This window comes from Epinephelus moara, chromosome 1, assembly GCF_006386435.1.
Source record: "Epinephelus moara isolate mb chromosome 1, YSFRI_EMoa_1.0, whole genome shotgun sequence".
Taxonomy (NCBI): domain Eukaryota; kingdom Metazoa; phylum Chordata; class Actinopteri; order Perciformes; family Serranidae; genus Epinephelus; species Epinephelus moara.
In genome coordinates, this window is record NC_065506.1 from 34,061,998 (window position 1) to 34,084,211 (window position 22,214).

The 22,214-nt window shown below is 41.3% G+C and overlaps 1 protein-coding gene across 2 annotated transcripts; it reads right to left on the bottom strand.

Annotated features, from left to right (window-relative positions):
- Positions 1–521: 521 nt before the first annotated feature.
- tpp2 (tripeptidyl peptidase 2) lies at positions 522–20,447 on the bottom strand. 2 transcript variants are annotated; one of them, XM_050040091.1, is made up of 29 exons: positions 20,204–20,447; positions 18,961–19,089; positions 18,674–18,769; positions 18,321–18,425; positions 18,053–18,177; positions 17,763–17,926; positions 17,428–17,582; positions 17,253–17,329; positions 17,041–17,168; positions 16,706–16,954; positions 16,470–16,585; positions 16,194–16,365; positions 15,934–16,091; positions 15,768–15,844; positions 15,576–15,682; positions 15,315–15,469; positions 15,045–15,161; positions 14,854–14,954; positions 14,671–14,767; positions 14,447–14,584; positions 13,482–13,726; positions 12,248–12,326; positions 9,866–9,904; positions 7,446–7,597; positions 7,250–7,346; positions 6,976–7,106; positions 6,528–6,780; positions 4,880–4,999; positions 522–4,726 (listed from the first exon to the last, which is right to left on the bottom strand). In XM_050040091.1, exons 1-29 carry the CDS (start codon positions 20,366–20,368, stop codon positions 4,637–4,639), a joined length of 3,837 nt encoding a protein of 1,278 aa, XP_049896048.1. In that variant the 5' UTR covers positions 20,369–20,447; the 3' UTR covers positions 522–4,636. The 2 variants fall into 2 exon arrangements, with proteins under 2 accessions (XP_049896048.1, XP_049896079.1); XM_050040122.1 differs by lacking the exon at positions 9,866–9,904.
- Between the last annotated feature and the right edge of the window lie 1,767 nt (positions 20,448–22,214).

The following is a 22,214-nucleotide window of genomic DNA, read 5'->3' on the forward strand; positions in this document are numbered from 1 at the left end:
GGCAAGAAATGAAGGCCTTATGCACTTGTTTCTGTGCCAATGCTGTCCCGTATGAGCACAGAGCAAAGCAGTGGCAATGAGCCGGCCAGTAGGATACACACATGCACTGATAAGCACACGCAGCTTACGACAATAAACCAAAGAGAAGCTCGGATTACAACACACACAGATGACATTAATCCACTTTATCTTTACATAGCAAATAGCTGTTTGCTCTTAATGTCGTATACAGAACCTTTACAGATAAAACAGTTGATCGTTCATTGAGAAAATCATCTGTACATTTTTTGATATAGCAAAGAATTTAGTCGCAGCCCTTTCACTGCGTGTCTGCATCTGTTATGAAATGTCCTGTTTTTGTTGGCATGTGAATTGTCTTTTTTAACATTGTTTAATATAGTAAAAACAATTGAAACGACCCTTTTATCTCTTCTTTACTTGGTCATTTCTGGACAAACTCTTGCAAATCATATCTGCTCCATAATGCTGTGTGTACAAGTGACGACCAGAGCACACTTACATTCTTCCAAATCATTTTTATTCAGTGTTGTTTTCCTTGTTTGTGACTTAATTCCACGTGACCACAAAATAGTGTGACAGTAGCTCAGGTCTTTCCCACGTCATCGAGGAAGAATGGGTATAAAATAATACTAAGAGCATACAACCTTATCTCGTAACATTCTGTAAAATATTGGCATTTACTAGATTTTTATGACTACAAATATAAACACTCCACATCCAGAAGAAGCATTTCTGAAGTCTTTTCCTGACACCAGCAGAGTGAGAGCAACAGATACAGAGACGTCTGTTTGGTGCCAGAAATGGACGGTACAGTCCTGTGGTGAAAGTTTAAGGCCATTTTCGGAGAGACTGTCATTGGCAACGCCTACTGTAGACAGCTGAGCCCTGAACGCAACATCTGCCTGAACCTAACCCCAAACACAGGAGAGAGGACAAAGAAGCAGGAGGAAACTGAAGATGCAAAAAGTAAAGACGATGAGCACAGATTCTGTCCAACCCAACTGACTCCAGTGAAGCCCTGTGCACTGGGAGAGGCTTCTTAGGCCTCTGCAGAAAGTGCACACGAGTCACGGCTAAAAACAGAAACACAAGGTGTCTTTACCCGGGGTCATCATGGGTTGTGACCGCTGATTCGCTGTGTATGCACAACAGTCATCCTATAAAAGACTGTTTACTCCCAGGAGGACGAAAGGCCTCAACTTGAAAGCAGAATGCACCTTCCACATGTCAGAGGACTTAATTAGAACATAATTAGAGCCATTTTATACAGACCAGTGGTTCTCAGACTGCTTGGTCTAAAGGTGAATCTACTTCTTTCCTCTACTCATTATGTCCAATTTTATCATTATTAGCCTTCACGCTTCCTTTGACAATTACACCAGCTAACATGGGGAAATCTTTCTTTGGGTAAACTGGTAATACTACACACTGTGACAGGAAACCACACTTTTCTTTTACACTTTTACGAGCCAAAAAGGTTGAGAATCACAAATATAAAGATTAAAAAGTGGATATGTTGTTTGTGTCTTTAGCATTGCCCTCTTTTGTACAGGCACTGTGCAAACAAACAGCCACACGTCCTCATTTGTTACATGATTCAGGTGATATATTAAAGGACCGTACCAGTGTTTTTGCACATTTGAACTCCACTGTTGTAGCCTGAAATTGTTGCTGACCACTTACAAAGGCATGCAGTGCAGTTTTTTATTTCACAGATGCATTTTTCCTACCATAATAACCTCCTAGCGACTACTGCATATGTGGAGAAAAAAGTTGTATAAAGTCTTTTGTGGCTTCAGAGGGAGTTGAGTGAAGTCTGATAAACTGTCTTCGTCAACTGGGGCTGAACACTACAAGTTTTAAAATGGAAAATACCTCCAGATAGCTCTGGTTCTGCTGCATCAAGTTTGATTTTCATTGAAAAGAAAAGAAAAGCTAATCATGAAACCAACATATGCGTAAATTGGTGGCGTTTTCTCTCAAGTTGCATCAAAGTAAACATCAATCTGCATTTATTTTTTGTCAAAGTTTCATTATCTCTGCAGACTAAAGCAAAAAAGGCTTTTTAAGTAAATATGCAATTACACTGCACTGTCAAACAACGACGCTGCCACTTCGATGAAAGTGGAAATACACATTTTTTGGCTTTTACTGGTCAAAATTAGGCAAATATTGATTGCACAATGAAATGGCTACAGAGTAATGACACCACCTGCGTATAGACTGGTTCCCTGTAAGCCTGGCTTTCACTATGCAATTGTCCGCCATGGGTACGATCTGCGGGGAATATAAAGACTCGATTCATGGCACAAATGAAGCACATTTTTTCTGAAAATTAGAGTTACTGAAGACTGTCATTATCCACAGTAGTGGAGACAGCAGACCGAGAAACAACCTAAGTGATTGTGAAAAGTGATCCATTTGTCTTTGTAACAATGTCACTAACAATAATACCACTTAAAAACACTTAACAAACGTACTTTCAAATCTGAAGTACTTTTCTGTGACATCTAATATTAATGGACAAGCACCAAAGTTAAAGTTTGAGAAAATGTTATTTATCATTTAATAAGTTTAACATTCAGAAATTCAGCTAACCCTGCTTCAGCAGCTCTGTGTGGGTGCAGACAGTGGTAACGTACACATAAAACCTCAAAACTGTCATTGTGTTTTGATTGAAATGATGCTAACCCCTGATTGGTGTTCAGAAATATTAAGCTCAGACCACTCTACGCAGTGAGCCAGAAACCTTGTGTGTGAAATACTGAAAACTTATTTCCACCATTGTGAAAAGATGACTGCATTAAAGGCCCTTGCAATTACATTTCTCAAATTCAATGGAGGTTTTGAAATATCTCCTATTATATTAAATTGAAATGGCAGGAAAAATCCATAAGAAATCTAAAATGACATAATAAGCAAAATCATCAGCCGTGATGTTAAGTATTTATGTTTCATAGCAAATCAGATTAAACATACAAAAACCACTGGCACAGTCCTTTAAAGTAAATAAGGTATCTGACAAGAAAAAAATCAGACTCATGTTTAACCCCCTCTAAGCTGGCTATCATTTCAGTTCTGTTGGGTAAAATGTTCATGTATACAAAATATGCTCACAAGTAACACGTAAAGTCATTCACAAACACACACTCATGAGAAGAACAACAGTGGATCATCTTCAGAATCTTGTTTGGGATTAAAAATCTTTCAAATTGAAACAAACTAAAATCTTCCAAATAAAACTGCTTTTCCTTACATCCTAGAAGACATGCATATATGCAAAATACATCAATTAGAATAATATTTGTATTATATACCTATTGCATCTTAATATTTTTTTATGTTATGTGTGTATGTACATTTTTATGACACTGTGTACAAACGCAACATTTTGAATGCTGCAGAGAAATGTCTAATACTGCGTGAACATTTTACAATGAAAATCTGAACATCCTTTCCGCTGCCCACGACTGCATCTGTTATGTTAGTGAGGTCTGTTAAGATGGTCGTCAAATGTGCGGCTCGGGTAACTGCAGCATGACGTGGGTGGCCAACACCTCTGGAGGTAAGCAGAAGCCGGAAAAGTGTGTCTGTGGCTTACTGCTACCTGACAAGTCACTGACGGCCTGCATACAGTGCACGGACACGTCACGCTGCAGATACGAGCTGTGAAACATATTTGACACCAAAGGCTGATGGGTGAAATGACTGCAAGCGGCTAAGTGTTGACTGACGCTACTGATTCCGCAGCCTCGCGCTGTTTTCCATCCCATCAGAGAAAGGTAAGGTACATGTAGGAAGGCACCTTGATACTGTTTTGTGTTCTGTGTACACAAGTCAAAGCCTCGAACGACAGACAAACCCGGCCCGGCTGCAACAATCAAAAAACACAAAGAAAAACAAAGAAATGAGATATCAAGTTCTGTCTCCCTTTTCATTTAGGGATCAGGCAGACTCTGCGTGCCTTCGTGTGTCCGAACATCGAGCAGCAGCAAGTCCTGTCTTCTCACCGAAGTATCATAACAGGTTTTTTGAAAGTGAGTAGATGGGGTCACAGTTTTTTTTTTTTTGTTTTTTTTTTTACAAAGACTTGGGATGCATCCCTGGAGTCCGCACTGGCCCTTTTACAGTATTTACACGAGAGACGGAGGTTATTTATGTGATATGGAGTCCGTACAGCTGAGGATGAGTGGGGTTGTGAGAGTCTCCAAATGTGTAGATGACACCAAAATAAAGGATAACGCCCAACTAAGAAAGAAGTGACCTACACAGTCAACAAGCCTTGGAAAAAGTTTGGATCATTTAAAAAAATTTAAGCTTCTAGTTCTTTTGCTTGTGGTAATCAAATGAACTGTCGTGCCACACGCTCTGCAGAGCTGAGATGTTCAGCGAGACATTTAGAGACAGGATTAGCACGATCCCCTCTTGCCTTAAAAGGTGTCGAGTGCCTCAAATCGTTTACACCCAGCGTTATCCTTCACGTTGGTGTCCACCTACATCTAAATTTGAAAAACCAGATGCATAGACCATGTGACCCTGAGGGACATGATATCGAGGTTACCATGTAATGAACCATGTATGGCCATGCTGCTCGTGCATGCATGTGCGTCTGTGCCTAGAAGGGTGTGTATTCTGCGGGGTACATGACGGGGAGCCAGTTCTCACTGAAGGTGGCGCAGTGTGTCCATCGGAGGTGTCGCATGAGCTGGAGACCAAAAGAGACAGACAGGAAGTGATTCAGAGGGAACATTCAACTCACATTTGTTATTATTATTATAATTTTTTTAGAGTAAGCTGTCAAAAATATCTAGTATATAATCTTATTTTGAGCAGATATCAGCCATCACTGCTCTCATACCTGGATGCAGTTCTTCATGTTGTCTTTGCTGGGCTTCTCCTCCAACATCTTTGAGGCGTATTTTAAGGCTCGGCCGTACATCTTGTTCACGAGAGCGTGTTTGTAGGAAAACATCAACACCTGAGCAGTGGAAAAGACAAAAGACAGACAAAATATTAGCTTAATATTTAGTATATCCACCCAAATTCATAAAATTGAGGGGAAAATAATCACAGGTAAGGGGATAAGAAGAACTGATAAGTCTGGCAATATTCTCTATTGTGTAACTGTCAACAAATCTCAAAACTGATCCTACAAACAAGTGAAGTCTATAAACAAAGCCTGATGCAACATTTTCCTCACGTTAGCAACCTCCATGAGCACTGTAGTTTATTTTAAGTCAATCCCGCACACACTGTCCTGCTGCTGTAAACACACACACAGAAACAAATGTATGAATCATCAGGAGAAAATAGACCCCACAGATATCTACTTCTGTTTATGTAACGTTTACTTAAAACTACAGTGCACAGTTTTAAGAAATTCTTCAGCCTTTTTTAAAAAGAAAATAATACAGTATATGTGTTACTTGTTAGGGTTGAAGCTCCTGTAGGCGCAGGACCCTACTAAGTTTGTTATTATTAGTGTCTTATAACACTGCTCCAATTGCCGGGAGCTGGAGTGAGCTGTAAAAGTGAAACTTTGCCCAATAACTGGACATGATGTACAAATGCCAATCTGCCACTGTAATTAACGCCCTGAAATGCCACGCTCCCCCACACTGTAGGTCAAATTGACTTGAAATCTGCGACACATATCCAGCTCAATGTGCTTTACAATAAAAGTCCCCCATGACGGATTTTTCATTGATTTGCATTATACGATAGACACTAACTACTTAGCTCTATCAATACCAACTTTGTTACATTACATTGTGGGTTAGAGCTTCACATTTCTATTATAAAAGGAGCAAGATTGGTTGTAAAACATGGCCGCCATCAGTCAAAAACACATCACAAAAGGGTAGACCTAAGCAGGATACAGACCATAACCTAAGCAGTCTTAAAGCAATCCCGATTAAGCTCAGTGGAGACATCCTGCACTATGTCCTGAATTAACGCACCAAGTTTCGTTCACATCCAATAAAGAAGGTTGGAAAGGTGGGACAGTGCAATTATTAAAATGCTGCACACACTGTTACAATGAAACAAGTGTGTGATTAATCTCTCTTTATTTAGACAAAACTGCACCAGCTGAAGTGACATGTTCAGCTTTGTGAAGCCCAAAACCAGCTCACTGCTGCTTGCGGTTTTCGATTTTGTCAGGTGAGCTGCTTCCTTTTGTTGGCCAAGAAAGAGCCAGAACCCCTGACTGCCGCTACCAGCTATATTTTCATTGAGATTTATGTCTTCAGTAGGAACCACTGGGCATGGTGGTACAGACAGGGCAGGGAATCATTAAGTACTGAGAGACTGACTAACACTGTTAGTTTCTTGTGGTCTTTTCATGGGATACGTTAGCAAAAGGAAAAAATACAGAATATCACCACTAGCTTTATCGTGTCATCTCACATGGCAGATAAATTCAAAACAGAATACTAACTTTGTAACTACCTTAACAATTAAACAACTCTGACCTTTCCTTCATTTCCTAAAAACATTTTGCTCACCTTGGAGTCAGTTAGCTCCGCCCACTTCTGCACCTCCCAAAATGTATCTGTCAGTGTTTTAACCACGTTTTGCACGGTGTCTTCAGAACTGCTGGCCACCTGTTCCACAACCTCCTCTTCTGCTGCCGCTGGTCCCGTGGAGACAGCACCAGCGCCGTCCTGCGGCGCTGGGGGCAGCAGGAGCTGGTCGGCCAGAGCTGAGCCCTTCCTGCACAGAGCGTCCAGCAGGGACGACTTCTGCTTCTCCATGTCACTGAAACACAGGCATTAAAGACAGGTCAGGATTTGAGCTTTGAGGTCCAGTAATCTTTATTTGGATGATCTACTCAGGGTTTCCCCAGGGTGTTTTATAGTAGAGAATAATAATTAATAATAATTGAGCATATCTTGATGAATTCTAATGATGTTCATAAATCTATTATCTATAACATTCTTCAGTGTGACATACGTCTTGATAGAGGCAGCGTCAGGCCGCGGGTCTGTCTTCATGGTGAGGTAAACTGCCAAGGCTGTCTGGTCGATGTGGGAGATGACAAAGTCGGCTGCTGACACCACCTCCTTGAGACGTTTTAAACGCTCCTGTACACAAAGCGAAGGAGGAGAAATGACTGTGAGCAAAGACAGCTGCATAGTTTAGACTCCAGAGGAAGATAATTAAATCTTCCTGGGATTGATTCCCATCAAAGCTTCCTCCATTTCCTCTTTCTGGTGTGTACCGTTACCTTTTCAGAGTCCAGCTGGTGCAGTCTTTGCACATGCAGCGGAAGGTAATCTTGGTAGTTCTCCCTTAGTTCATCATAGATGGCGCTGGAGTCCAACCTTAAGCACAAAGACAAAACATGATAAATGGGCAAATGAAGAATACAGCAAAGTAAGCATTTGTGCTGCTGAGCAAAACAGAAGAGCAACTGTGCTCACTTTGTCATCCACTGAATCTTTAAGTCCCTCATGGCTTCTGCAAACTCCTCCTTCACGTCTTTCTCTTTGTCTCCTTCCTTGTCCTTCTCCTTCCCTCCGTTCTTTGCTTTGTTGGGAGCAGGGATTAAGTGGTAGATGACTGAAACGATATCCTGTGTGAACACACAAAACACAGTTGAGTCAAAAAGCAAAATTTCACACATTTAATAAAATCCCAAACCTCTTTTGCTACTCTGAATCAGCATCCCAAATTCTCACCCTCTTCCTACATACATCATGATATATATATATATATATATAGACCCAGTGATACAAGGTGAAAATAGTGCTCATTATCATTTGTTGTTGATATTTATTAGTAATTTTACTGACCACCAGAAAACTTTCACTATTGTATATTAAAATAAAAACTTGTTATGGCTAGCCTGGTGCATATTTCAAGTAGGCTTGGGCGGTATCACAGTATGACGGTATACCAGGGTATTTAGAAATCCCAAGGGCATGAATTTTAACACCGTAGAAAGCACAGACACTCCTCTTTCTGTTTAACTAATACAGAGATGTCAGATGTCAGTCACTACTGGCCGCTCAGCTGAAAAACAAAACAATGGCAACTGCAAGTGTAAAGGTTAATGTTAAAGGATGAGTAAAAAAAAATTTAAGACCTTTTTCACATCCATACTGGCTAAGTATTAAGTATATGAAGGAAAATAAAGTTTAAATGTTATTTCACTGCTGGACAGATGGTCTTTTCCTAGAACATGGCTCTCTATGCAGTAGAAAGAGACAAGTACTTCTGACACTGGTGCTACATGACCAGGGCAAACAGAGGAAAAGGACTGTGGCATTTACTTTTGCTTAAGAGGTAGAAAACCTTCACCACCCAGAATGCACTGCACTGCCCCACAACGGGCCAATAAATGCTTAAATGTAATGCAAGTCTGTCCATTTTTCTACAGGAAAAGATATGGTGGCGGGCTGGTAACAAAAACATCTGAGGTGAGAAACTGTTAACACAGTATCAACATTCTTGGTTCATATTTGATCAGCGTTGCTTAGTTTTACCGTTTGATCTTTTTTTTTGCCTCCATTTTTAAAATAAAAGGAAACAGTATTGCGCCTGCTTTCTGTTCACAGACTCTCATATTACAGCCATACAGAGCACTAAAATATGTTTCTGAAGACATTTTAGGTGAAAAACAGGCAATACAGTGACATGATCTTGATTTACATTAGATCAGCACTGCCTAGTTTGATCTCACTTTGGTCTGATTAGAGAGAGAGACAGCTCATGTCCATGATGGCAGGCATACGAAAATACAGAAGTAAAATCTGTAGTTAAAAAAAAGCCCAAAAGCCAGCTAAAAGCTGCTAGATAACACAACACGTGACAACCAGCACATTCGAGCTGAGAGATGAGTAGCGCGATCTGGTCTGGTCAAATGGAGTTAAGTTTACCGCAGTTCATTTATAGATACATACTACCCACATTGATGTGACACAAAGCTAGTTGAAAATCCACAAAGCATCCCCTTTATCACCAACAAGTTAAAGTAATTACTTCTAGTAGTAGCTGTTTTTTTGATGAGGAGATGCAACGTTAGCCCACATACTACACTAGCTAGGTGTGCTCTGTTAAAATCTGATGGGCCGGCACAGTTTTCATTTGTGTTTACTGGTTCCCAAAAAGACATTTACAAGTGAGACTGAAGTTAATGCAACTTTATAAATGTAATGTTAACTTCACAATCCAATCAAAGCCAATCAAAATCCCATTTAAGACATTTTCAAGCCTTAAATTCAGATTACTGGATTTTAACTTTGCAAGGACCGACAGAAACCCTGTAAAAATCTGACCAGCAACAGCAGAGAGAGACTAAGGGGTAAAAAGGCATTATGTTTCACATCTAACTCTGTGAACTAAGGGTTTATTTAGATTTCTACAACAGTAACAAACCAAGTGGGTTTTAATTAGTTTTACTTTGTTGGTTTGAATGAAGTGTGTTTTACGCTGAGTCGACAAGGCAATCAAGCAAGTCTTAGTTAAGTGAAAGAGAGAAACTTGGATTCTTACGGTGATGGTTGTATTGTTGTGTTTAAAGGACAACAGGTGTAAGAATACTTCCAGTCTTGACACTAAGTGAGTTCAACAGACTAAAAGAAACAAAGAGAGCTTGTTGGACGTAGCGAACCTGCCACTTGGGAGCACAAACACCATCATATATCGTACACCCCCGTCAGGAACGTAGGAAAAATATAGATACCACCCAAGCCTAATTTCAATACAGCAAAAATGACATGCTTTGACAAAATCAGTAAAGATGTAACACATCCCATCTTAAGGTAAGGAATAAGCCATTTCCTGATGGTAGGAGAGCAGTGGACGCTCTGTTGTACAGTGTTTCTAGCTCATCCAGTACCTTTTTAAACTTTCCTTGTCGTTTTGCAGAGGCCTGCCCCTGGTGGTCAGAATAACACACAGTAAGGAAGAGACAACACAAACACACCAAAAAGGATTCTCTCTTTCTTCATGTTCTTTTTTTGTCTTTCATCCTGACTCAGACTCAGAGTCTAATCCACCTACCTGTCACATTTAAACAAACAGTGGTGTAATCCTTGTTGCTGACAAGCTCAGATTTCTATCTTGTGTTCATATCTTACAGATCAACTTGTTTTTCTTATATCTGCTCTGCCACAAGGGTTAAGCACTGCATCTTCACACAGAAATGAAAACTACAGTAAAACATGACGTGATCTTTGACTTTAAGATGATAAATTCTTGTATGTGTGAGACTTAAACAACGAACAGACTTTCAGCAATGCAATGGCAAACAATATGAAACACACTGAAAAAATATGCATTTGTAAATGAGTGCTGAAGTTTGACAGGAGGATCTTTGCGTTGGAGTTCAGCCAAAGATCCACAAAAGCTGTTTAAACAAAAGTATTCAGATGTGTGTGTAATGAAACCCTTTAGCAGTGTGAAGAGAAACACCTGCAGCCCATAGACGGTGAAAATAAGCTCCAGAAATAAAACATTTGCCAGTGTATTTTGTACAAATTGCAGTAAATGTAATATTTTTGTTGTTCCCTTTAAATAAATATTTCATTCAAATCAATTTCTGTGGGTTTTTTCCTGCACATGCACCTCTAAGTGGGCTCAACAGAAAGTAAGCAGAATTTAAGAATCTCGTTCACCAATTCTCTGATTCTCAATTGAATAAGTAAATTTGGTCTTATTTTTAATCATTTAACATTTTAGAACCTTGGCGCTTGTGTTCAATGTGGAAAAAAATGGTCATATTGATGTTCAGATGTACGACAGGTATTAGGGCCACATTGAGGAAAAAATTTCAAAAATACGTTTCTATTATTACAAGAATAAAGTCGCATTTTTAAGAAAAAAAATGTTAATTTATGAAAATGAAGTCAGAATTTAGTGAGACTAACGTTTAACTATTTCAAGAAAAATAAGCTGTAACATTACTTGATAACATTCGGAAATATACAGTGTGCATTCAGCAGCTTTATACATCCTGAAAACTTAAAAATAATAATTCAACTAAATCTAAAAGTAATAAAACGACATTGTGCCTTGCACTGGCAAGAAACTCTTGTGCATTAAGCATTTATCTATCATATCTTTTCTACTTTAGGAACTTTGTCGCTCTTTATATCATGTCACCTGACTTTCTGTCATAAATATGCAAGTATTTTTCTTGGGAATGTACGAGTTCAATCACATAATATTCTGACTTTTTGTCTTGTAAAATCATGTCTGTATTCTCATAATATTGTAACTTTTTTCTCAAAATCATATGACTTAATTTTCATTATTTAACAACTTTATTCTCATAACATTATAATTTTTGTTATTTCAAAATTACCACATTATCCTCTAAATTTCTGATATATTTTCCTCAGTGTGGCTCTAATACTCCATTGTACAGATTTCTTAAAGAAAGGTTTAAAGGTGGCAAAATGTTGCATCAGTGTGGTAACTAAGGCATCATATCTCCACTTCTACTGAAAAATGGCAGTTAACATGCAGCCCTAGTGAACATATAACACATAACCTGAAGCAAAGTCATTTCAGACATTTTCTTTTGTTTTGTTATCATTCCCATCTAATATTTATTATTCTAAAATTGTCCCCGAAAGCCAGCAATAAAATCAAGGTCCAGAAGCTGTGGACTAGCTGAAAGTCATTTTGACTTGATCATGTTAGCAACTACAAATATTCTTACTAATCTAGAATCTGATGAGCCAATAAACAGCCAGATCCAGTGTGTCGAGATCTGACAGTGGTTACGGCATGAGCAACATCAAATTGTGTTTTTAGCCTAACAGCTGAAACACAGGCAAAGGCAATGAGTGAGGAAAAATAAAACATGGCATGCACTGACCAAAAGAACAGCAACCAATTAAAGATGCTTCACACCAGACCCAGCAGGTCTGAAACTGATGACAGATAAACTATACCAAACCTTAAAAGGGGAGAATCAACAAGCTTTGGAGCACAAGTCTTCACCCCTGATCCTCAGGACCACAAGTACTTTGGGCATCACATTGTCAATAAGTGAATTTCAGATTTTAATCATTAATCAGATCAAACTGAAGGATTGGCACACTGGCAATCATAACCAGATATTCTCTACTGTGTAGTTTGTTATGTTTTCAACAATTTGTAAAAGTCCCGAGTTAGAAAAGGAGACTGAAAACACCCATGACTTTAGATCCCAAGGGGCAGGACTGGCAACTGCTCTTGAGGACAGAGGGTAACAGCAATTAAGGTCACTCACTGCTTTCTTGCCATACTCGCTTTTGGGGACAACCAGGGAGCCTGAAAGATAGCATCCTGGACTCGTCCCTTTTGGGATCCTAAAAAAAAGGGGTAAACAACAGGAGAAAGACAGTGATAGAGAGAAGAAACATGAACATAAAACAAGATTTGATCACAATTATATAACGAAAACTGAGATATTTATTCATGACTTTTTCTAACCAAACATGCACTTATGTAGCAGTGCTATGACCTTTGAGATTTAAAGTCAAAATGAAATGTGTGTGTCTATTCAACTATGTATGCCAATGTATTCTAATAACAAAATCCGTCATGTTTTCATCCTATAAAGCAAAATATGATGTGTGCTTATAAGCTAGTACTGACCAATTATATCATGACATCCACCCATAAATCAATCTGCAACTGTTAGCCGCACAAAGCCAAGATAAAGTTAGCTAGCTAGCAACTGTATGGTATGTCAATGTGTCTTCATTACCTCAAAATACAATTTATTCACTTTGAGGAAAGTGTATCTGCAACAGCTCCAGGTTATGCTCAAGGCATTTTACAGCAGGCTGTTTCAGCAACTAATGTTTAATGGAGCACATGTAGACTTTGTCTCTCTCCCTCCCTGGCAGATACTACTCTATCGTCTCTGTTACAACACCAGGGCCTCACTGTTTTGACGCATTTACTTCTGAGCAATCATATCAAATTCCTCCCAACGTTATACCCATGCTCCTATCCTGTGTGACTGGGAGATACGTCACAATACTAAAGCTAGACGCTGCCAAAATGCTTCATCTGGTTTCATCTGGACTTGATTACCTTTGATAAAGGGTACTTAAATGAAAGATGTGGAGAAAGAGAGTAAGCATCGCCTGACTAGAAATATCTTAAGTTAAACTCAGTGCTTCAAGCTTGATTCTCCAACCTTAAAGATAAGTGCTACCTCACATTTGATCAGTGACACAGTTCTCTTCTGTTTACACAGATCACAATCTTCATCTCAAAGCAGGTTTAACGAATTTCCTATTGACTGTAAGAGAAATAATCTTCAGTTATGCTGAGTGTCACATCTCTGTCTTTGTCAGTGCTATCTTGTCATGGAGGACTGTGGATATGTCCTGTCCTATCAAGTTCCGCTGACTGATTCTTTTGAACGTAAGGCTTTTTTTGTTTTGTGCATGATAAGTCCCTCAACACGATCATACAACACAAATGAAAAGTCCCTCGCCAATCGGACTCACTTGTCGTCTGGCAGGGATGTGACGTAGAAGGGCTGGGTGGCACCCGGGCACAAGGTGATGGAGTTTGCCTTCTTCTTGGCCATGAGAGCAGCACGGTGCGACTCGTAGACATCCAGACTGAGTGTGGTGGACAGACGGTGAGAAACCACAAACGGTAGGTCCTTGAGGCGCTCCAGCTCGCTGGACTGCTCGTGGCGGACCTGCAGACGCACAGTGTAGTCCCCTTTTTCCAGCTTCAGAGAATACTGGAGAGGTGAAACACACATTGAAGATGTGTTAGATCATGGTGTGCACACAAGGAAGGTACTGTTCTTATCCACAATCCTACCATGCGCAAAATATACGAGTGAACATCATAGAAAGAAAAAAAAACCTGTAATCTTAAGGCCCAAATGCACTGAAAGCGCCTGACGTGCAGTTTTGAAGTACATCTATTAATAAATTGGCCAAACGTGTGCCAAACGCCTACCAATGCAATCAGCTATACTACTATAGATCTTAAACGTTGTGTCGTCACGTCAGATACTAAAAATAAGAAAAATAAAAGCTTAAACCTTTGGTAGTTACGTTCAAATCACAGACCCATCCATCTATTGTGTATAAAACTAAACACAACATAACATAACCCTAACAACAGCAGCAGCAGGGACTTTCAACCATCTGGAAGAAAAAATAAAAGATGAAATGACATGGCTGGTGTCCAGTGGCTTTACTGTTGTTCTACTGCCAAGCAGCTATAGAAAGCAGAAGCACACACCCAACAGTTGCCCCCCTGCCTTCTGTATCATTACAGGCAACTCAAACAGAAAACTGATGGGGATTTTGCCGAAGTAGCGACGTTTCCTAAAATACTGCTTGTTTTGTGTCATTTCAAATCTGATGCCTGCAGTGCAGCACAGGAGCATCAATTGACGCGCATCAAAGGAGACGCTTTCGGTGTGATCTCTCCATAAGACTTAGCGTACCTGGTGTGGGTAGGCGTCCCCTGAGCCCAGCAGCCTCTTGTTCTGATCAAACAGCATCCAGATCTGACTGTCAAACTCAGACTCATACAGCAGCTCACACAGCATGGGGCAGCTGGGGGTGACCTCTCCACTCTTAGGCTGAGGACAGAGCATAAGAAGTTTAAACACACACAACAAAAAGAAAGAAAATCTATCACGTAAAGTGCTGCTGGCGCTGGCGGTACCTGGTGAAAGCTGTAGGTGAGGGCAATCTCGTAGAGTTGTCGGTTGTTAGGCAGAACATCCCTCAGTCCCAGGGCTTTTATCTTTGAACTTATGGGCCTAAAACAACAACAGTTGCAAAATGATGAACTCTACTGATGTGAAACAATAAAATATACGTGTGTGTGTGGTGAGTGTGCATTTACCTGAGAGGCTGAACCCAAGACTTGAGGGTGATAGTGGGTGACACCTCCTCGTACCTCAGAGGCGACGACACATCGAAACTCGTCACTCCCTCTGAGGCATGCTGGGCAGAGACAAATGAGAGTTACAAACAGAGAACTGATACTGTCTGGGTTGTAGGTGTTGCTAGTCTGTAAGTCTGCTCGCTTCTTACTATGTGCAGGGGTGAAGGGGAAATGTTCAGTCCATGGAACGAGATGTTGTAGTCCACTGTGACGTCACCCAAGCTCGCCCACCAGCGTGCAATGCACAACTCTACTACCCTTCCTGACTGGACAAGAGACAACAAACATGCAGAAATAAATCCACTGTTATGCATCCACAAAATATACTGACTAGGTACTTTTTTTTTAGCTGACTCTGGTATATTTACAGAATGACATATGTGCAAAATCCCAGTCAACTAAACATGAAATATATGTACCAGCACAGGGAATGCCTCAGTTAGTGAGCCTCTTTCCAACAGCGAAGAGAACTTGTAGAATTCATTAGCTCTGTATGCTCTCTGCTTGACCAAGTGCACTGCATGGAGGACAAACTTTGACGACACATCTCCCGAATGAGACGTCAGTGTGATCTCTGCAAAAGAGAGTGGGTGACAGAGAGGTTAGAAACAGAAGAACAATGAGTAAACAGAACGCAGACGATGACATGAAGACTAAAAGAGTTAACGTGCTGTACTGACCTGCCCAGGAGGCTCCCTGAGGAACAGTGATGAAGTGGCGTCTGATCTGGCCTGGTCTGAAGTGGACGTCTGTGAAACTCACCTCCTGATTACGACTATCCGTCACTCTGTCAGGTGAAAAAGAGAAAGCTGTCAAACACACACAAACCTTTTGACAGAAAAACAAAATCCCATTATTATGTGAGAACGTACTTGGCGGGAATAATAACTGTGATTGGGACTCTGAATAGGGGGCCACAGGTAGGTGCTGCTGTATCATACCCACACACCTATAAAAAACAAAACAAAACAACATTCAAGAGTGACCAAATCAACAAAACAGTCCATCTTTTCCTCCACTTCTCTTTCCTGTCCATACCTCTGTGTAGTGCACGCCCTCTCTCAGTCCCACAGGGTCGATACGAACATTGACATGACGACACTGGTTCATCAGCTCTAGATGGGAGGGGCACTGGACCCACGGGGCGGCACATGTGAGCGCCAAGTGTAGCTGCAAGGAGATTCGCTCCGAGTTCCCTGTGGTGGATTTTAGTGAAAAAAAGATGGTGTGAAAGATTAAAACACTCGTCCACACTAAATCAAAATGCTGTAAATGTGGCTCCTAAGTATGAACAATACCCGTGTTCTCCGGGAAAATGGGTTCAATTCCTACTCCGTGATCTGAGGGTCCAAGGACGTGGGCTGGGTCCCTGAGGTAGATGCCTCTCTGTGATCCCACAGTTACTGTGAAGCCTAGGTGGCTTGTGGGTAAAGAGGCGTGTTGAATGAGGTAGTCTAATGCCTTATCCACCTAAGAGGAAGAAAGGGAGCCGATTACTGGGTGGCACACAGAATACTATAAAACTAAGAGACCATGCTGATACAATACACAGCAATGGAAATTTATGCCCTTACCTGGATTATTCCATGACCCTGTGCAAACACCTCGATGTCATCAACCTTCAGAGCCGTGTGCTCCAGCGCTCTCCTCACCGCAGGAACAGAGGGAGGGATCCCACTTTGCTTCAGTCCTTTTTCACATAAAAAAACAAAAGAAAAATCACACTCTAGCATCACATTTGTATTCACACACACTTCCATACACACAACATACTCCCACATCTACTATCAGTCTGTGACACTAGTCTCACCTGAGAGGATTAGTGCGATGCCTCCACAGGCATTTGGGGATGACATGGATGTGCCGTTCATCAGCTGGGTACCACGAAGAGTCCAGTTGGGTACGGACGCAATTGCTCCACCAGGGGCACTGATGCTGACCCCAAGGGCCCCATCTGTACTGGGGCCCCTGGACGACCAGGTGTACTGGTTGGGAGGCAGCTTCTCCCTCAGGGAATACTCTGCCACCATCATGTCTGGAGTGACATATGCTCCAACTCCTACGAAGAGAAGGGAGCAGGAATGAAGATGATATCTGATCTGAGGTTTAATAAAAACCCTTATGTCATCAGCAGTGTATATGTACCTATGACACTGCTGGTGGTTCCCCCCGGGCAGCCGACCGTGGAGAGGCACGGGCCGTTGTTTCCTGCACTTGAAACAAATATAACATTGTGCTTCTGCACAGCCTCTGTGATCACCTCACAAATCCTCCTGAAAGACAAAGTGACATAAATCAGTGATAGAGTGCAACACAAAATAAACCCATACAATCATAGCCTCTGTTGCAATACTTACCCTGTATTGGGCCAGTGGGTGGCTTCCCCATAGCTATAGTTAACAAGGTCACACTTGTAGTTGATGACTTCAATCATCTTTGAGAGACAAGGGACAGGAAAAAATTAAATGGTGGGAAAAAAAATGAAAGAAAGGGTAGGCAAATTGTTCATCTATATTTATCTGAGAAGCATACCGCACGGATGAGTCCTGTGCCTGTTTCCATGGTGCTGAGGCGGGTGTCTCCAATCTTCAGAGCCAAGATTTGGGCACCTGGGGCCACACCGTTGCGCTCAGGCTCCTCTGGGAAGTAACCTGCTGCAATGCTTGCCACGTGTGTCCCATGAGCTCCTTTAAAAGCACACAAGCAAGTTAGATTGGAGAATACACTGTGGACTTTGCCTTAACGAGTGAACCTGCCATAACTGACTGTTATGCTGAGCATCTTTTTGTGTTCACTGACTGAATCATATGAAGGCTTCCTTTGAAAGGAGATGGATTGATGGATTATGTGCTTTGGTAATATCTCACCTCCACTGGTGACAATGCAGAGTGTGTTTCCTTCATCATAAATATTAACAGAGTAGTTGAGCATCTCAGCGTTTCCTAATGTGGCATACTCTTGCGACTCTTTGTAGGAGCTGAGCACAGTGCACTGGGACAGCTCTCCGCTCTCTGAAGTGTCGACCACAGCCCTAAAGAGACAAACAGTAACAGGCAACACGAAGGATGAGGATACTATTAATAAACAGTAGAAGGTAGTGAAAACTAAAGGTAAAAAAAAATCATGTACATAGAGGAAAACAGTCAGTATGGCTTACCTCCATGTGACACCGTCATGCCAGAGCACACAGTCATACACGGGACCAGGATCACTGTACTTCTTTTCTAGTGATGCCAGCAGCTCTGACTGACTCTGCAGCTCTTCTTTCTGCAATTTCTCTAACTGAAGAAAGGAAGCAAGAGGGAAGGGCACATGTGAGAGGAAGAGTAGAGAGATATCAGATTAGGAAACACCACATTACCGTGGCTACCAACTGCATGGAAACACTGATAGGTACACAAAGAACTCAAGGTTGTAGGTCTGACCTGTGAGGGTGTTGGGTGAGAGAGGTCAAACTCTTCTGTCTTGCGAGACACCTCAGCTAGTGCTGCTCGGTGTGGTGGGTCCCACATTTTCTCCTTTCGTTCTTTCTAATTGACAATAACAAAAAAAGTGTCTTTACATATCCATTGAGGAATAGATTTCCATTCACCTTATCTACAGGATTCTGACAATATACACTCTTGTTTTACTGGTCTGGATTAAATATGTCCAGCTTGTGTTTGGGTTATCTAGCCTGTGCAAGTCACCAGAGCTCTATGTGCTGCGCACAACCATAGTGTTGCAAAAATCAAACCTGTGACAGATCTAGTACAGCAATAATGTCATGTCTCCCCACCTGTATTCTTTCTTTGAGAGCCTTAGGGAAGAACTCGTAGCCATTTTTAACTCCAATGCGATACTTCCCTGATGGATTGACCCAGGCAGGAGGGATCTGCGGGACATTAAAAGACACAGTGTCAGACAAATATGAAAATACATAGTGTAGGTCTGGTCAAATATGGTTAGATTTAAAAATGGGACATACAGAATTGATGAAAGAAATTATTTCAGAAGTAGGACAAAACCTGTGATGGAACATATCTTCTCTTCCTTTTTGTTATTAGTCTCAGGATGTCTACTGACCTTAAGTGTTCTACCAGAGAGGCCAGCGATTGTCCCATCTTTAGGTTCTGCCACCGTCGCCATGTTCACGTCACCGCTGCCTGTTGTATCGATGATGTCGACAATCTTTGGCTTTCCCTCAGTTGTGACCTCAAGAAGCAGAAATAAACAGGGCTGAAATGTAATTTTCTATCCACCTGCCACTGTGATTGGTGGAATCAAGAATCTACCAGCCACTCAATAGTTAGACAATGTTATTTTTAGCTGGTGAATGAAGCCAATCTAGCAGGGACTTGCGTATTTTACCAACATTTGGCTTGTGGCTGGTGCATATTACCAACCCATGTTGCAAAGAAAGTAATTAAAAATTATTTAAGATAATTCAATTAAAAAGGATGCACAATCAGTACATTTTACTGACCAGGGAGGACTGTGGATATTCTTACTTAAATCTGAGCAAAGTATAAACCATCCTGCAGAGTGGATAAACTTCCAATGCCTTGCAACAGCAATGCCCCCCTTTATACACATTTGTTTACACAAACTGAAAGGGTCAGACTCAGATTCTGCAAGACTTACGCAGAGTGACATGTGGTTGAAGATAAAAGGTTGATCTTAACTCAATGTAATGACGTGCCAAATAACCTACCTACACAGACATAACTGTATGCAAATTTACAGGCTTTAACTGACTTACTTAATACTGTGTACCTAGCTAAAGTTAGCTTAGCTAGATTACAGTGTGACTTTGCAGTAAGCATGTAGTTGCGGCTCACTAACCAACAAATAACCGTTCATACATACATGTTTTCGTCACTATAAACTCTAGCTGTAACTATAAACAGCCAAGCCGTATTTAGCCTCACCAACTTGAAGGACAAACTGTACTGAGAAGCCTGAAAGACACTGGAGCAGACATATTCAGCTGTTAACTGCCAAGCTAACATGCTAGAAGCTATAACGTTAACTGTTACCAACTAGCTAACGTTACCGTTAGTTACTTGTAAGTTAACTAGTCAAGCACCGAAACACAATTTGACAGCAGGGGAAAACACTGGCTGTCAGATACGTTGTGTTAATTTGGTTGTCATAAAAGCTGCCAAGCTAATTGTGATAACTGTGTGAATTTATCGATGCTAGCAATGTAGCTAGTTGTAGCCGTTGGGTGACTGAGTACTAATTAATGGGAATGAGTCGGGCCTTTAGCATTGCTAACTCATACAAGCTAGCTCTGAGCTAACGTGAAGCAGCCGGTCAGATTTACCTGCATGCCGGGGGCCCCGGGATCCACGCCGGTGTCGAGGATAGCGATGAGCACTCCTCGGCCATCGTACTCGGGGAACCTGGTGAGGTAAGACGCGGCGCCGGTTTCTTTTTTGGGGAGCAGCCCGTGGAAGGGGAACGGTTCTTCGGTAGAATGGGCAGCCATGATCAAAAGAGCGACAATGAAAACAAAGCAGCGAAATGGGGAAGAGAGCAACACGGTGAGGGAGACGGGGAGGAGAGCTGTTTAAAGGGGCAGTGACAGCCACATCTCTGTGTAACCTCTATGCAACATGTCTTTTAACATTGTTTTTTAACCTTATAATGTTTGACCTACCATATCATCACATTAATTTTCCTGATCAAGCTGCCTTTCTAGCACTATATGGCTGGACCCTGAGTTGTCCTGTACTATAACAAGGGCCCAACTTCACAGTGTGCCAGTTAATTTATGGCAATTTGCTAAAGTTGATTAATAGTTTTTACCCCACAGCCATTGCACTAAAAATAAATTGCACTACCATGGATGATTGTGCAAGAACTGCATTGCACTTAATCTTGTCCTTTTTAGAGCATGTTATTTATCATTCATTCATTTTCCGTAACCACTTACCCTGTTGGGGGTTTCGAGGGGCTGGAGCCTATCCCAGCTGACATTGGGAGAGAGATGGAGAACGCCATGGACAGGTCCCCAGACTATCACAGGGCTGACACAAAGACAGACAACCATTCACACTCACATTCACACCTACGGACAATTTAGAGTCACCAATTAACCTGCATGTCTTTGGACCGTGGGAGGAAGCTGGAGTACCCAGAGAAAACCATGCTGACATGGAGAGAACATGCAAACCCCTGGGTTCAAATCCCCCCACCCTGGGTTCGAACTACAAACCCTCTTGCTATGAGGTGACAATGCTAACCACTGCATCACTGTGATGACCTTATCGATCATATTAATCATATTTTAGCCTTATCCTATTTTAATGTATGGGCATATGAATGTGTGTTGAGTGAATTGAACAGTTTTCTTTTATGAGAGGCAGCAAATTTCATTGTATGTGAACATGCGATGGCGATAAAGGCATTCATTCATTCATTCAAGACAATTTAAACACTAACACAACACAAACTAAAGCAACAGAGGCCCCAAAGAGGAACCACACCCATTTTGAGAATTTATACAGACAGACCAAAAAATATTCGTAAACATGAGCAACTCTCTCCCAAATCCAAAAGCTAGAGTGCTAAAACTCAAATCTGTGATGTCACAGGATATAAAGTCTGGAGCTGCTCCAAAGACACTGAATTGGGAGAAATGTTTTCGATGACACTGAAAGCACTCAGGGGAACATTCTGAGTATGTGGGCACATTTTCAGAATGGATAACACTACAATTGAATAAAGTTTATTTGGGTATATTAAAAAAAAAAGAGAAAAAGAAAACAAGCATTCTGTGGATCCGCAAATTCCAGCTCCCAGTCAGTGTCTGTGGAGCAGCTCCATAATTTATACCCTTTGACATCACAAGTTTGAAGCTTATTTCCCTGATTTCTGGCTTTGAGAGAGTAGCCCATGTTCACAAATATTGATTGAAATGTCCTAGGCCATGGAAATAACATTGGAATTCTTAATTTAGGTGGTGTTCCCCTTTAAGGGGGTACTGCATTTTATCAAAGTTTGGGTCCGTGTGTGGGCTACTATTAGTGTACTTCTGCATAGGGTATGGAATATGTCTGCACCACAATTTGCTTTGCATCAGTAACATTCACATGAGCTTCCTGCTGTCTTTGAACTCCAAGACCAAAATAACTAACTAGCAGTTTAGAGAATCATCAGAAGATGTAATGTGTGCAGCAGTGTTGGGCTCAGGAAACTAACTTGCCTATGTGCTTAATCAGAGCCCAGAAGGCAATACTTGCTCATTACGCAGTCTAGATAATGTACACAAAAAGCCCTGCACACAGCACACCCATGGTATGCACACACAGGTGCTTTACTTGACTGACTGA

Bases quoted from the DNA above. Each gene is read 5' to 3' on its own strand.
- tpp2 (XM_050040091.1), bottom strand. From the start codon at position 20,368: ATGGCTGCCCATTCTACCGAAGAACCGTTCCCCTTCCACGGGCTGCTC. The intron at 18,770-18,960 runs GTCAGTAGACAT...AATGTCCCGCAG, and splicing joins TCTCTGGTAGAACACTTAAG to ATCCCTCCTGCCTGGGTCAA. The intron at 17,169-17,252 runs GTAAGTATTGCA...TTTGTCTTTCAG, and splicing joins ACCCACTGGCCCAATACAGG to GAGGATTTGTGAGGTGATCA.